This window comes from Melanostigma gelatinosum, assembly GCF_949748355.1.
Source record: "Melanostigma gelatinosum genome assembly, chromosome: 23".
Classification (NCBI taxonomy): domain Eukaryota; kingdom Metazoa; phylum Chordata; class Actinopteri; order Perciformes; family Zoarcidae; genus Melanostigma; species Melanostigma gelatinosum.
The window spans coordinates 998,502-1,011,001 of NC_136656.1; the positions used below are offsets into that span (position 1 = coordinate 998,502).

At 43.7% G+C, this 12,500-nt stretch overlaps 3 protein-coding genes across 3 annotated transcripts in view; all 3 read left to right on the forward strand.

The window, feature by feature from the left end:
- The first annotated feature begins 20 nt into the window (after window positions 1-20).
- Window positions 21-3,866, forward strand: LOC306796904 (lecithin retinol acyltransferase-like). Its single transcript, XM_079295971.1, has 2 exons — window positions 21-643; window positions 2,546-3,866. Exons 1-2 carry the CDS (start codon window positions 77-79, stop codon window positions 2,696-2,698), a joined length of 720 nt encoding a protein of 239 aa, XP_079152097.1. The 5' UTR covers window positions 21-76; the 3' UTR covers window positions 2,699-3,866.
- A 940-nt stretch (window positions 3,867-4,806) lies between these two features.
- LOC306796428 (uncharacterized protein) lies at window positions 4,807-9,445 on the forward strand. The gene is made up of 6 exons (XM_079295341.1): window positions 4,807-5,025; window positions 5,876-6,049; window positions 6,320-6,546; window positions 6,650-6,711; window positions 7,442-7,559; window positions 8,028-9,445. The coding sequence occupies exons 1-6, from the start codon at window positions 4,833-4,835 to the stop codon at window positions 8,814-8,816; spliced, it is 1,563 nt and encodes a 520-aa protein (XP_079151467.1). The 5' UTR covers window positions 4,807-4,832; the 3' UTR covers window positions 8,817-9,445.
- Window positions 9,446-11,131: 1,686 nt separating this feature from the next.
- rbm46 (RNA binding motif protein 46) overlaps window positions 11,132-12,500 on the forward strand; it is a gene marked incomplete at both ends in the record, with an annotated part of 8,074 nt that continues 6,705 nt past the window's right edge. Inside the window, 3 exons of the mRNA XM_079295811.1 lie at window positions 11,132-11,153; window positions 11,999-12,193; window position 12,500. The exon at window position 12,500 is cut by the window's right edge and continues 180 nt beyond it. Of these exons, the coding sequence (XP_079151937.1) occupies window positions 11,132-11,153; window positions 11,999-12,193; window position 12,500 (218 nt within the window). The remainder of the gene's footprint in view (window positions 11,154-11,998; window positions 12,194-12,499) is intronic.

Below are 12,500 nucleotides of genomic sequence, written 5' to 3' on the forward strand. Positions count from 1 at the left end.
CTGAGAGGAGCGAGGGAGGACCGAGAGAAGACGGACCCGACATTCTTCTTCTTCGCTCCTTCGTGCCGTCGTCGTCATGCTGGACACGCTCACCTTCCTCCTGGAGAAGCTCTTCCTCCTCGCGCACATCAAGCTGTCCAGCCTGCTGCCTCCTCTGCGCCGCCGAGAGCCGCCGCTCACCAGGCGCTGCGACCGGGACGAGGCTCCCGTGCAGCCCGCCGGAGCCCCGCACAAGTTCCGCCGGGGGGACCTGCTGGAGGTCCCGCGGACTCTCTTCACCCACTTCGGCATCTACCTGGGCGAAGAGCGGGTGGCGCACCTCATCCCGGACATCCTCCCGGCGCTGACCGCCGACAGCCGGCAGATCCAGGAGATGGTGACCAACGCGCGGCTGCTGCTCGGGGTGCTCTCCAAGCGCGCCACCGTGCGCGTGGACTCCGTGGAGGACTTCGCGTACGGAGGTGGGATCCTGCTCAACGCCATGGACCGGGCGGTGCTCCGGAGCCCGCTGTCCGAGGAGGAGGTGGCCCGGCGGGCGGAGCGGCTGGTGGGCTCCGTGTCCTACAGCCTGCTGTGGAACAACTGCGAGCACTTCGTCACCTACTGCCGCTACGGCACCGCGCAGAGCCTGCAGACCGACAAGGTGAGAATGCGGCTCCGGGGTGCCGCTTTTGACGCGTGCGGTAACACGTTCCTTTCATTTTGCGCGCGTGATTGGAGGCGGGGGCTTTGATGTTTTTGTTGTTTCCGTTGCGTTTCACACCAGAGATCCAGCAGTCTGTTGAGAGGAGTTCACGCGGAAGCCTCGCGAGCTGTGAGAGGAGCATTCTGCTTTTAAGTAGTTTTCTCGTGAAGCGGCTCTTTCAGGGGATCCATGTGCGCGTTTTACGCACAGGGGGGGGGGGGGGGGGGTCTCCATGTCGGGCAGCTTCATGAAACACAGAGAGCTTGTTCTGTTCTTTAGGTCATCACTTCAGTGGGTTCACTTGCTGCTGTCAGAATACAAACAGAATGAAAATATGACGTCAGAAATACACCAAAACATCAGACGATAAAGAAATAAAACGAGGAAAAGCTCGTCTACAGTCAAATGTGCAGAACAACATGAGACAAAGTGTCTCAAAACAAATCTGTCCTCTTCAATCCTATGAGATGAAAATGTGATGACATGTCCGATGGTCAACAGATGTTTCTGAACAGATGTTTCTGAACAGATGTTTCTGTCAGCGGAGGTGTGATGTGTTTCACGTGAAGCTTTAAGGTGTAAAAGCTGAACTTCCTCGTCAGCTTGAGTTGTTGTTTTTCTTCTTTTTAAGCGAGAGGAAAATGTGGGTCGCTCTTTGGAAAAAGTCCCGAGAACAAGAGCTGCATTCAGACCGGAGCCGCCTGCAGAAAGCAGTCAGACTGATGATGATGATGATGAAGGAGGTCAGGTCTCTCTCGGCTGCTCTGGTTTATGGAATGTTCGTCCGGACCTTTTTTTATTTGTTAATCCAGCTCTGATATCGATCGGATCAAATTACAAACCGTCCTTCTTGTTCAGGCCGGTGAGAGCGGGAGCGGTGGACTCCGCCACCGACAGACACAGAGAGTTGAATCCAGAGAGTAACGACATTCAATGGCTTTTAAAGAGAAGAATGCAAAAGCATAAATTATGACTTTAATATGCTCCGTAATGCAAAGAGTTCTCTTTCTTGTTGCCACCGTGATGGTTTAACAGCAGAACATGGCATTAAAACACCAACAGTTGGATGTTTGATTCAAGTCACGTTTGGTGTATTTTGGTGTAAAAGCGTGTGTGTGTGTGGGGGGGGGGGGGGGGGGGGCGTGGCCTGTGTGTGTGGGGGCTGGGGGGGCGTGGCCTGTGTGTCCGCTCAGACTCTGCTCCACCGTCCTGCAGCACAGATCGAGTTTCACTTCCTGTAATTGCTACGCTAAACATCTTAAGCTGCCTGCAGTCTGGCAGTCTGCTCGTTAATGGGGGCCAACAGGAGCTCTACCGGGGGCCTCAGGGGCCCCAGTCAAATAAACAATGAATGGACACGACAGAAAGCTGTGCAGCGTTCACATGTTGATTACAATTCAATCGGCAACGCCATCAATGGAGCTTCGTAGCATTCCAATTGTTCCTCACGTCCCGACAGATGTGTAACTCGTCACATTGCGACCACGATATTTGGCAACAATATGGATTATCGATGTCAGTGTTCAAGTGGTCCATCGAGCTACATTCCAGTCCGTCATAAGTCAGTTCTCTCATTTGAGGATTTGCAGACTTGCTGTTTGTATTTGACAGCTGACAGAATGTCTTTGTGTTCGAGGTCTTTGGTCGAACACAACAAGACGTTTGAAGACGTCAGCTGGACCCTTTCAGACGAAACGATTCATCAAATACATAACTCCATGCCATAATAAATATGCTAATCCGTCTTAGCTGTCAGAAGTCATCACACACACAGAAACCTCCTGCTTCTGCTAACGATGTCCTTCTGTTCACACTGTCAAACATTGCTTCATATATTGATATGTTTCCCGCTTCTTCCAGTTCTGTGAGTGGCTGAAGTCTCTGATCCGGGATCAGCGCAGCGTGGTTCTGGCGGCGCTGCTGGGTCTGCTGTCCATGGCGTGTGGGGGGATGTCTTTCAGCACCGCCCTGCCGACCCTCCTCGTCCCCTTCACCCTGTGGATGGCCGGCTAGGAGCTCCAGGAACCGCCTTCATCTTCACCCGTCCGTGTTTGAGCCGCCATGTTGGAACACTGACAGACAGGAAGTAGTCGTCTGCAAAACAGTTGACCGTCAAACTCTGCTAATAACGCTAACGAGGACTCTCGTAGGTGCTGCAACCAGAAGTGATGCAGTTTTTTTACATTTTCTAAACAGAAGAAGAACAGGGAAGTTAGCATTAGCAACATTAGCAAACGATAAAAAAGACATTTAAATGTCCTGAAAGACGAAAACAGTTTGATTGACAGATGTTGTTTTGAGCAAAGATCATTGAAGAGCTCATCTGTTCTACTGAAGCTAAAGCTTTTATTTTGAAAGTGTCATTGAGGGAATAATGTTTTATTGTCTTCCAATTTTATATTTTTCAACATCTCAATCCCTACTGAAGACGTAAATATTAGAAATATTTTAAAATAATAGCTTTGACAAAATCACATTTTTATCTGCGGATATGATGAAGAACTTGTTCTTGTTTTTCAACCAGCGCTCAACAGCAACAACGTCAGGAGTCTCTCAATCAAACGGGTTTTGGTGACGCGGTGAAGCAGCCGGGGATCATGGGAGTTGCAGTCTCCATTGCGGTCAGCCTCTCCCGTTACAAGGTCTTAAAGGAGGTTACAAATCTGTGTTCCTCCGAACGTTACCTTGAAATAATAATTCAAATAATACGATTCCTCCGGTTTGAAAATTGTTGGAAACATTTGTGATGATGTAAGTACACACCTGAACAACATACATGACATCAATCTCGTTGATTTTGGACATTTTTATGTGGAAAAGGAGGAAAACTGTTTATTTTTCCAGCTCGGCTGCAAAGTATTTTTGAGTTGAACTTAAAGTCGATTCACCACATTTCTAACTGCTGTTGTTGTTGTTTTGTACTATTTCCAAATCAGGAACGATCACAAAACACTTACACATTCACAGTGACACTGTAACTCTGCGGCGGCCATCTTGCCTGTAGTTCCACGTCGGCCATCTTGCCTGTAGTTCCACGTCGGCCCCTCTGCTGAAGCTCTTCTTGTAAATATCTGTACATATTCTTCACAACCTGATTGTTTCTCGAACAGTCAAAACGTTTTGAACAGAATTTATTTTTTACGACGCTGTAACACTTCATATGTGTTTCATGTAAATAAAGTCGGTGGACTCTTTGGATTCTTCAATTTTCTGGTGATTATTTTGGTCGACTTGAATTCATCGTCGGTGCATAAAAGCATCGGCATGAATATTATTAGAATGTGGAGCTTGCTTTGAATTTCTTCTTCTTTGTCGACTTTCATATTTTCTCTGGAAATGAAACGATTCATTTTTCAAAACTTTTCCTTCGTTTTGATGAAATTATGAGCTTGTTTGTGTTGAAAAGTGAAAATCAATTTGAACTGAAACGCATCGTCGGATCTACTCGTTCAGGACGTCCAGTGATCTTTGATCTTTATCTCCCTCTGCTGGCCGACTGGAGGAACTACAACAACACCTGCAGTAGAAGTCAGTGTCTTCCTTGGTCCACTGAAGTCTGTTATCAGACTGAAGGAGAACTAAATATACTAAATATACACAATAAGTATCTTATCTGGTGGATATCAGTGGGAAGGTTCTATGTACAGTATATACTCTGTACTGTACATACTGTATATACTCTGTGTACTGTACATACTGTATATACTCTGTGTACTGTATATACATACAGTATATACTCGGTGTACTGTACATACTGTATATACTCTGTGTACACTGTTCTGTATATACGCTGTGTACTGTACATACTGTATATACTCTGTACTGTATACATACTGTATATACTCTGTGTGCTGTATACATACTGTATATACTCTGTGTACTGTATACATACTGTATTCACTGTCCTTTAAATGCTCTGTAATATACTGTATATACAAAGAGTATATACAGTATTTATAATAATAACAATGTGAATGTCTTTAAAAGACATAACTGTCATAAAGTCATGATGTTACACACTCCGGTACAGCAGGTGGCGGTATAACCCTTAAACGTTGGTTCGTCGTCCTTCAATAAATGAACGAAGAAGAAGAAATAACAACACAGAAACAACATGGCGGCCGAGGCTCCCTTCGACGTCGGCACCATGTCTAAAACCGAGATTCTGAGAGGAATCGTGGCCGATAAACTGACAACAGCCGCGCAGGAGATCTTCGCGGTCGTCCAGAGAACCGTGGCCGGGTACGAGGAGGAGGCGTCGGGTCTGAGGCAGGAGATCGACCGGCAGAGGAGGCTGCTGGAGCGCCTCGCGCAGCCGGAGATCAAGCTGGATGCGACAGGTCTGGATCTTCTTCGTTGGTTTTTATAACACAACTAAAGCCCTCTACTGCATGTACTACACTGTATACTACTAACAGTAACAACATCCGGGTATTTCTGACTTCCTGTGGATTACAGGCTCGTTCGGAATGAGCCAGACATGCGCAGTAACGACCGCCGGTGTTACGGTTCATCAAGCGACCGTGTTAACTGATGTTACGGTTCATCAAGCGACCGTGTTAACTGATGTTACGGTTCATCAAGCGACCCGGTTAACTGATGTTACGGTTCATCAAGCGACCGTGTTAACTGATGTTACGGTTCATCAAGCGACCGTGTTAACTGATGTTACGGTTCATCAAGCGACTGTGTTAACTGATGTTACGGGTTATTAAGCGACCGTGTTAACTGATGTTACGGTTCATCAAGCGACCCGGTTAACTGGTGTTACGGGTTATTAAGCGACCGTGTTAACTGGTGTTACGGTTCATCAAGCGACCCGGTTAACTGGTGTTACGGGTTATTAAGCGACCGTGTTAACTGATGTTACGGTTCATCAAGCGACCCGGTTAACTGATGTTACGGTTCATCAAGCGACCCGGTTAACTGATGTTACGGTTCATCAAGCGACCCGGTTAACTGATGTTACGGTTCATCAAGCGACCGTGTTAACTGGTGTTACGGTTCATCAAGCGACCCGGTTAACTGGTGTTAACATCTCTGTAGTGGGGTATCTATTAACAGTGGCGGCTGGTCAATGGCTGCGTACTCTCTCTGTTCTCGTTTCAACACAAAGTGAATCACGTCTCGTTCTCGCAGTTGTTGCAAAATCAAAATGTCGAGTCTCTTTATTTCTCTGTTTTTGTTCAGATATGGACTCTGGAGACTTCTTCGGCCACACTGAGGAAGAGGAGGAGGAGGAGCCAGCACAGGAGGGTCTGAGGGACCCGGATCACCAGAGACCTGTGGAGAGGAAGGGGGCTCCTCTGATCCTGCGGGTCGGTCTGCTGCAGGGCTCTCAGAGCGACTCGCTCACAGAAGACGGTGAGTCCAACAGGAAGTGAAACGCCCGCTCAGCACGTGGACTTCATGCTGCAAACACAAAGCAACACACGGAACATGATGAAATATGCATGTTGTGTTGGAGGAAACGAGTCTATTAATATGAATAAATCATCAACTCACATAACAAATGCATCTATTACGAAGACGAATGAGTCAACTGTTGTAAACTGTACGTTTCTCTCTGCTGGTTCACTGGAATCAGAAGGATTCATCAGCAGGAATAAGTGAAGGAATGTGTTTGTGGTTCAGAGGTGAAGGTGCAGGAGGTGAGGTGTCCCCGAGGCCAGCAGGAACCAGACTTCCTGGACCTGCTGAGGTCCACCTTCCCTCAGCTGACCGGACCGTTTGACGCCTTCACGACCGACGCGGACGAGAACCTGAGGCCACTGAGCCTCCAGACGCTGAGGCCGGAGGAGATCCAGAGGTGCATCGGGGCCACGGGGAGAGCAGCAGCAGCGCTGTACATCAGAGCGAAGGTCCGTGTGTTCTAGCTCTCAGCACACGGCTCCAGAGGTCCAGAGCGAACCTTCAATCGGCACATCTTCATCATTCAACAGTCGCCTCTTCTTCCTCCTGCAGGCTCCTCCGCACATCGAAGACATCGAAGACGCAAGAAGTGATGAGAACTGTCCGCATGCCAGGTGAGTGGAAACGATTTCTCATTCAGAATCCTGCACCGTTCTATTCCTTTCATTTCATTTCACCAAAGATTTATTCTATATTCTTTCTTTTGTTGTTATTTCAGATTGGTTTTGTTTTTATTTTTTATTTTCTGCTTTCTGTTGCCACTTCTTCTCTCACGCGCGACAGACTATCCTCTCCAGAACCGGACGCAGCACCATAAACACTTCAATATCAAACAAATCTGAGCTTTCTGAATGTTGCTGATGTGTCGGGCTTCACAGGGTTAAGTTATACAAACAGAAAGCTTCATGATGTCACAGATGTTCATTACACCTCAAGGAGGTAAACCGAAGGTCCAGAGCCCACACGTCAAAGGCACTCTTCCTCTTGCTGAAGATATTCAAACATCACATGTTGATTTGCATCAAACCTGAGTTTCCTTAAGTCTCGTATTCACGACTGGATCCGTCTCTGAAGTCTCTTTGGCTCCTCAGGGATGTAGAAGCTCAGAGTCGTCCAGGTTTTTATGCTGTTAAGGCTGCTGAGATTTCACTGGCTGGTTTCGTCTCGCTTGATCAACAACTGAGTATCGTCTGCATAACAATGAACGTGCTTCCTGATAAGATTGCCTAAAGGAAGCACGTATAAGGTGAATGAAATTGGTCCAAGCACAGAACCTTGTGGAACTCTGTTTTTTAAAACAGGAATTTTGTTTGATGGTTTTGTTCTTCACCTGTTTCCCCGTAGTGACGATATTTCGGGGGAGTCTCTCGGTTCCACAGAAGAAGCTCACTCTCTCTCTGTGACGGCATCAACATCGGCGGATTGCCATGAGAGAGGAGGTTTGGTGCATTCAATGCCCAAGGTAAAGTATTCTGGTCTCTGATGATGATGGTGAAATTATCATACATGAGTCTGTGCTCAAAGTCACCATTGAAGTTGATTTGCTGAGTTGAAATATCTGTGAATTACTGTTTTAGCATTTTTGGAATATCCATAAAGATTACATAAAAGAAAAGAAAAATGTGATTTTTGCCCAAAATCTAGAATGTGAAATAAAATGAAACAATTCAACTTTAATTCAAACTCAATTAAAATAGAAAATGAATTTGAAATATGAACAAGGGAAAAAATGTAATACATCTTAAATTAAAAATATATTCCCCTTTTTATTCTAATACGTTTCCATGCTTATATTTATTATTTTGTATGTTTAATGATCCATTATGATGATCCGATCCGTGGCGATCGGTCAAATAGCTACAAAGGCGAGTGTTGATGTTATTTATGGTTTCAGATAACTGTCTCTCTGTCTGCTTCTCTGTTGCTACAGAAACTGAGAGGAGCGGTGGGACTCAAAAATCACAGCTGTAAGCACTGTGATAAGTCCTTCACAACATCGAGATATTTAAAGATCCACGAGAGGGGGCACTCTGAAGAGAAACCGTACGGTTGTGACCGGTGTACCAAAGCCTTCACCACTCCGTTTGACCTGAAGAAACACCATCGTGTTCACACTGGAGAGGAACTACACGGCTGTGATCAATGTGGGAAACGTTTTTGTCACGTTAGTAGCCTTAAAGCCCACCAGCGCACGCACACCGGAGAGAAACCATACGGGTGTGAACAATGTGGGCAAATGTTCACTCACTTACCGCAATTAAAAATCCATCAACGCAGCCACACGGGAGAGAAACCATACGGCTGTAACCAGTGTGAGAAAGCGTTCGCAACTCCAGGTGTTCGGAAAATCCACATGCACGTTCACGCGGCAGAAAAAACGCATATCTGTGAGTTTTGTGGGAAAACTTGCAAAACATCAAGTGACCTTAAGATCCACCGACGTATTCACACTGGAGAGAAACCGTACAGCTGTGATCTGTGCGAGAGAACATTCACCACTCGGGGTCACCTGAAAATCCACAGGCGTGTTCACACGGGAGAAAAACCGTACGCTTGTGATCAATGCGGGAAAGTTTTCGCTGCTCAGAGTACTCTGAAAAGCCACCGACGTAGTCACACCGGAGAGAGACCGTACAGCTGTGATCAATGTGGGAAGTCTTTCACCATTCCACGGCACCTGAAAACCCACAGGCTTATTCACACCAGAGAGAAACCGTAGAGCTGTGATTAACGCGACGGTACTTGTTTCACCACTTCAGTAGTCGTGCTCTTCTTCATGTGGACGGCCACATAAACACGTAAAAAACTCAGCAGAGTAAATCATTTAAAAAGGAAGTATCCTGGAGGTTTGCTGTGGAACATTGTGGAAATTTCAAGTACACGTGAAAATAATCGGACAAAAATAACAAAAGTGTAATGATTGTATTCTTAAGTTTGTGGTATTTGCTGTGCTACTAAAATCATAAATGTACTCAGGCCCGGCGCTATACAGAACAATACACAAGTTGACCTACTATGCTACCATAGGCTGTAAAAAAACAAACAAATAAAACGTGCCCCCCCCCAAAGCAACGTAAGGCCCCCCCCCCCAAATCAGTGCCTGGAGCCGGGCCTGAATGTACTGCATAGTTGTGTTTAATGGGGGGGGGCAGCAGCAGAAGGAAGTGACAAACAGCTGTTCACCGCTCGCTGCCCGGTTCTTGTTTTAAAATGTCCGCTGAATAATACATTTTAAAAATGCGTTAACGCGCAATAAAATAATTGGCGACGTTAATGAATTAATGCGTTGACGCGATAATAACGCGTTAACTTGCCCAGCACTAGTTGACATATATATATATATATATATATATATATATATATATATATATATATATATATATATATATATATATATATATATATATATACATAGTTTTTTTCTTCCTTGAAGAAACTCAGAAGCAAATACAGCAACATATAAGAATGAGAGAGTTTTGTTTTCAATTAGATTTCTTTTATTAAGTTTTTATTTTATGTTTTAACTTTTTACAACTGATGTGTTTGATTTGGTTTTCTCAATTTATTTTGGAATATTGTATTTTAGATTTTCTTATGTTTCATTTTATGTCATGTTTGATTATGTTTGATTGAATTTTACTGTTTTTGAAATTTAAATTTAAATTTCTTTTAGATTTTAGTGCCACACTGTTTTTTCTCGTTTACTTAAACTAGTGTTCACGTTGGCACCTGTTTTAGATCTTGTCTTGATAAAAATGTTGTTTTTTATCGCTGAAAAGTCATTACATTTGAATAAACATTCAGTGAAAAATGTTTTCTCTCTGAATTTTTGTCTTTGAAGATCATTCCGTCTCATCTTGGTCCAGACTTCTGGATCAGTCTGATACTTAATGACCTCAATAGGACCCCGGGGGTCAGGGGCCCCGGGGGGTCAGGGGCCCCGGAGGTCAGGGGCCCCGGGGGTCAGACGATGGACTTGGTTCTCTCTCTAGTGTCGATGTTGCGTCATGAAGCTGCCGGTTAGTGGGCCGAACTTTGCCTGAGACTTCTATAACGAAGAGCTGTCACGTTCACGTCATTGTTCTGATTCATTTATTTCAATAATAAATAATGATTAGTCAGCTGATGTAGAGTTCTACAGTCAACAAAAAAAGTGGTAAACAAACGAGAGGATGCTGTTAGTTTTATTTAATCTGAGTTCATATTGTCATTGATTCATTTTTTTAATTTTTTGATACATCCTCACAGCCCTTTACTTTTTTCTCATTTAAATAGATTGCATTTTATTTATCTTTCATTTATTTAATATTAGTTATATTTTATTTAGTAATTTATTTATGAGTAATTCCTCACAGCCCTTTACTTTTACCTCATTTAATATGTTTAATTTTACCGTGTGTAATTTAGAATATATATTATATATTAATGTAAAATAGGTCACCACTAAAGGTCAGAGGAAACGCAGTGAGTGAGTTGTTTGTCTCCGTGGCTGAATAAAAGGAAACACTACAAACAAATCATTTTTATTTGTTTGTGGTTTTGTTACCTCCTTCATAGCTTTTTATATTTTATTTTATATATTTGGACCACTGGAACCACACTTATGAACTGAATTACTCACATGTACCTGCAAGACAAAGCAAAGATGTATTTTTAAACTCTTTTTCATTAAAAATCTTTAATTATGGTAACACAAGAACAAAAAGGGGTATTCTTTACTTTTCATTTAATTTAGAATTGGTATGTATTTATTTCATCTTTATTTTTTTTTTTATTTAATGTTTTATTATAAGTTTTATCTCATTTTAAATATATTTATTTCATGTTTTATTTGATTTTACGTACATATACGTATCTACATGTAGTCCCGCCCTCCGTGCCTCACATCCACGCGCTGATTGGCTCACAAGGCTTGGTCTTCGTGCCAATCAAATCCTCCGCCAGTTTGTTTCCAGGTAGACGTAAGTGACGTCACGTTGTCGTTGACTGTTAATACTTTATTAATATTTTAATTTTCTAAAAACGTGAGACGAAATGGCGGCAGAAAACAACTCCGGTAAGAGTTTATTTATTTAGTTATAACTTTAATGAACGTAAATTAAACAAGCTAACTGTTTGCTAGAAAAACGGCTGTTCAACATTAGCCGCTAGCATAAATGTTGCTAACTCAATGGCGGCCGCTGTGCTAGTTTTTTAGCTCGCGATGTTGTATTTGTGGAGGATTTTTGAGCGAACGTTATAGGCTAACGTCCTCTCATTACTGTTGCTCAATGATTGGGACCGGGGAGCTTTCAAATGTCGTTGAACCGGTTCATAGGGGTCCACAGGAAATGGAGTCAGTTAGCTACGTCACCTAGCTATTAAGTCCGCTAACTGTTAGCTAGCTATTACGTCAGCTAACGTTAGCTATTACGTCAGCTAACTGTTAGCTATTAAGTCAGCTAACGTTAGCTATTACGTCAGCTAACGTTAGCTATTACGTCAGCTAACGTTAGCTGACTTGAAGAGTAGTTTAACTGTAGTTCCTCCTTTCAAAGTCTTATATAAGTAACCTTTGGCCTAGAACTAGATGAGTATTTTGATGATTGATATCTCCATTTAAACTATTAGCATTAGTGAAAATTCTAAATAAAGACACTATTAATAGCTACGTTAGCCAGCTAAGCTAGCTAACGAGGCTAAACATGTATATAAACATGTATATATTATATTTCCCAGCAGCAGTAGTAACCCATGCAAATAAACAAACACCTGTTACAGTACAAATAAAACTTTAAATGTCAGAAAGTCAGATTCATTTCTTAGACTTGGAGGCACATTTTAAGTGTTTCTTTGTCGGAGCTCTTGCCGACCGTATGTTTGACAGTTAACTTGTGTTTTTGTTTTTCTTCCGTTGGACAGACTGGGGCTGTGACTCTGACGGAGACATGGACGGAGACATGGACAGAGACTCCGGTAAAGTCAGCCCTCTGGTGGGCGAGGACGAGTTCAATGTGTCCTGCGGCAAAGAGATGGCTCTGCTGTCTCTGATGGAGAAGACGGGATACAACATGGTGCAGGAGAACGGCCAGAGGAAGTACGGAGGACCGCCGCCAGGTGTGTGTGTGTGTGTGTGTCCATTGTCCGTTTGAATGAAGTTCGGTGCGCATAATTCCTGAATTCAGCTCTCCAGATGCGGCGATATCGGTCCAATATTCACTCAAACAGCTTGGTTTTCTGTGACAATTTGTTCAGTCAATCAACAGTTTAATGAATAACAATTCAGCACATTTATATCGACGCATTTATGTGTTACACTCTGTTTTACAAAGGTCGCTCTGCGTCACGCTGTTTGACGGCGTGCGTTTTCTCGCTGTGTTTTTTGACGCACTGTGTTTTGACGCCCCGTGTTTTGTGCTGCAGG

Coding starts and splice junctions, on each gene's coding strand:
- LOC306796904 (XM_079295971.1), top strand. CDS start 77: ATGCTGGACACGCTCACCTTCCTCCTGGAGAAGCTCTTCCTCCTCGCG. Junction 644..2,545: donor AGAGCCTGCAGACCGACAAG/GTGAGAATGCGG, acceptor CGCTTCTTCCAG/TTCTGTGAGTGGCTGAAGTC.
- LOC306796428 (XM_079295341.1), top strand. CDS start 4,833: ATGTCTAAAACCGAGATTCTGAGAGGAATCGTGGCCGATAAACTGACA. Junction 6,050..6,319: donor CGACTCGCTCACAGAAGACG/GTGAGTCCAACA, acceptor TTTGTGGTTCAG/AGGTGAAGGTGCAGGAGGTG. Junction 7,560..8,027: donor TGGTGCATTCAATGCCCAAG/GTAAAGTATTCT, acceptor CTGTTGCTACAG/AAACTGAGAGGAGCGGTGGG.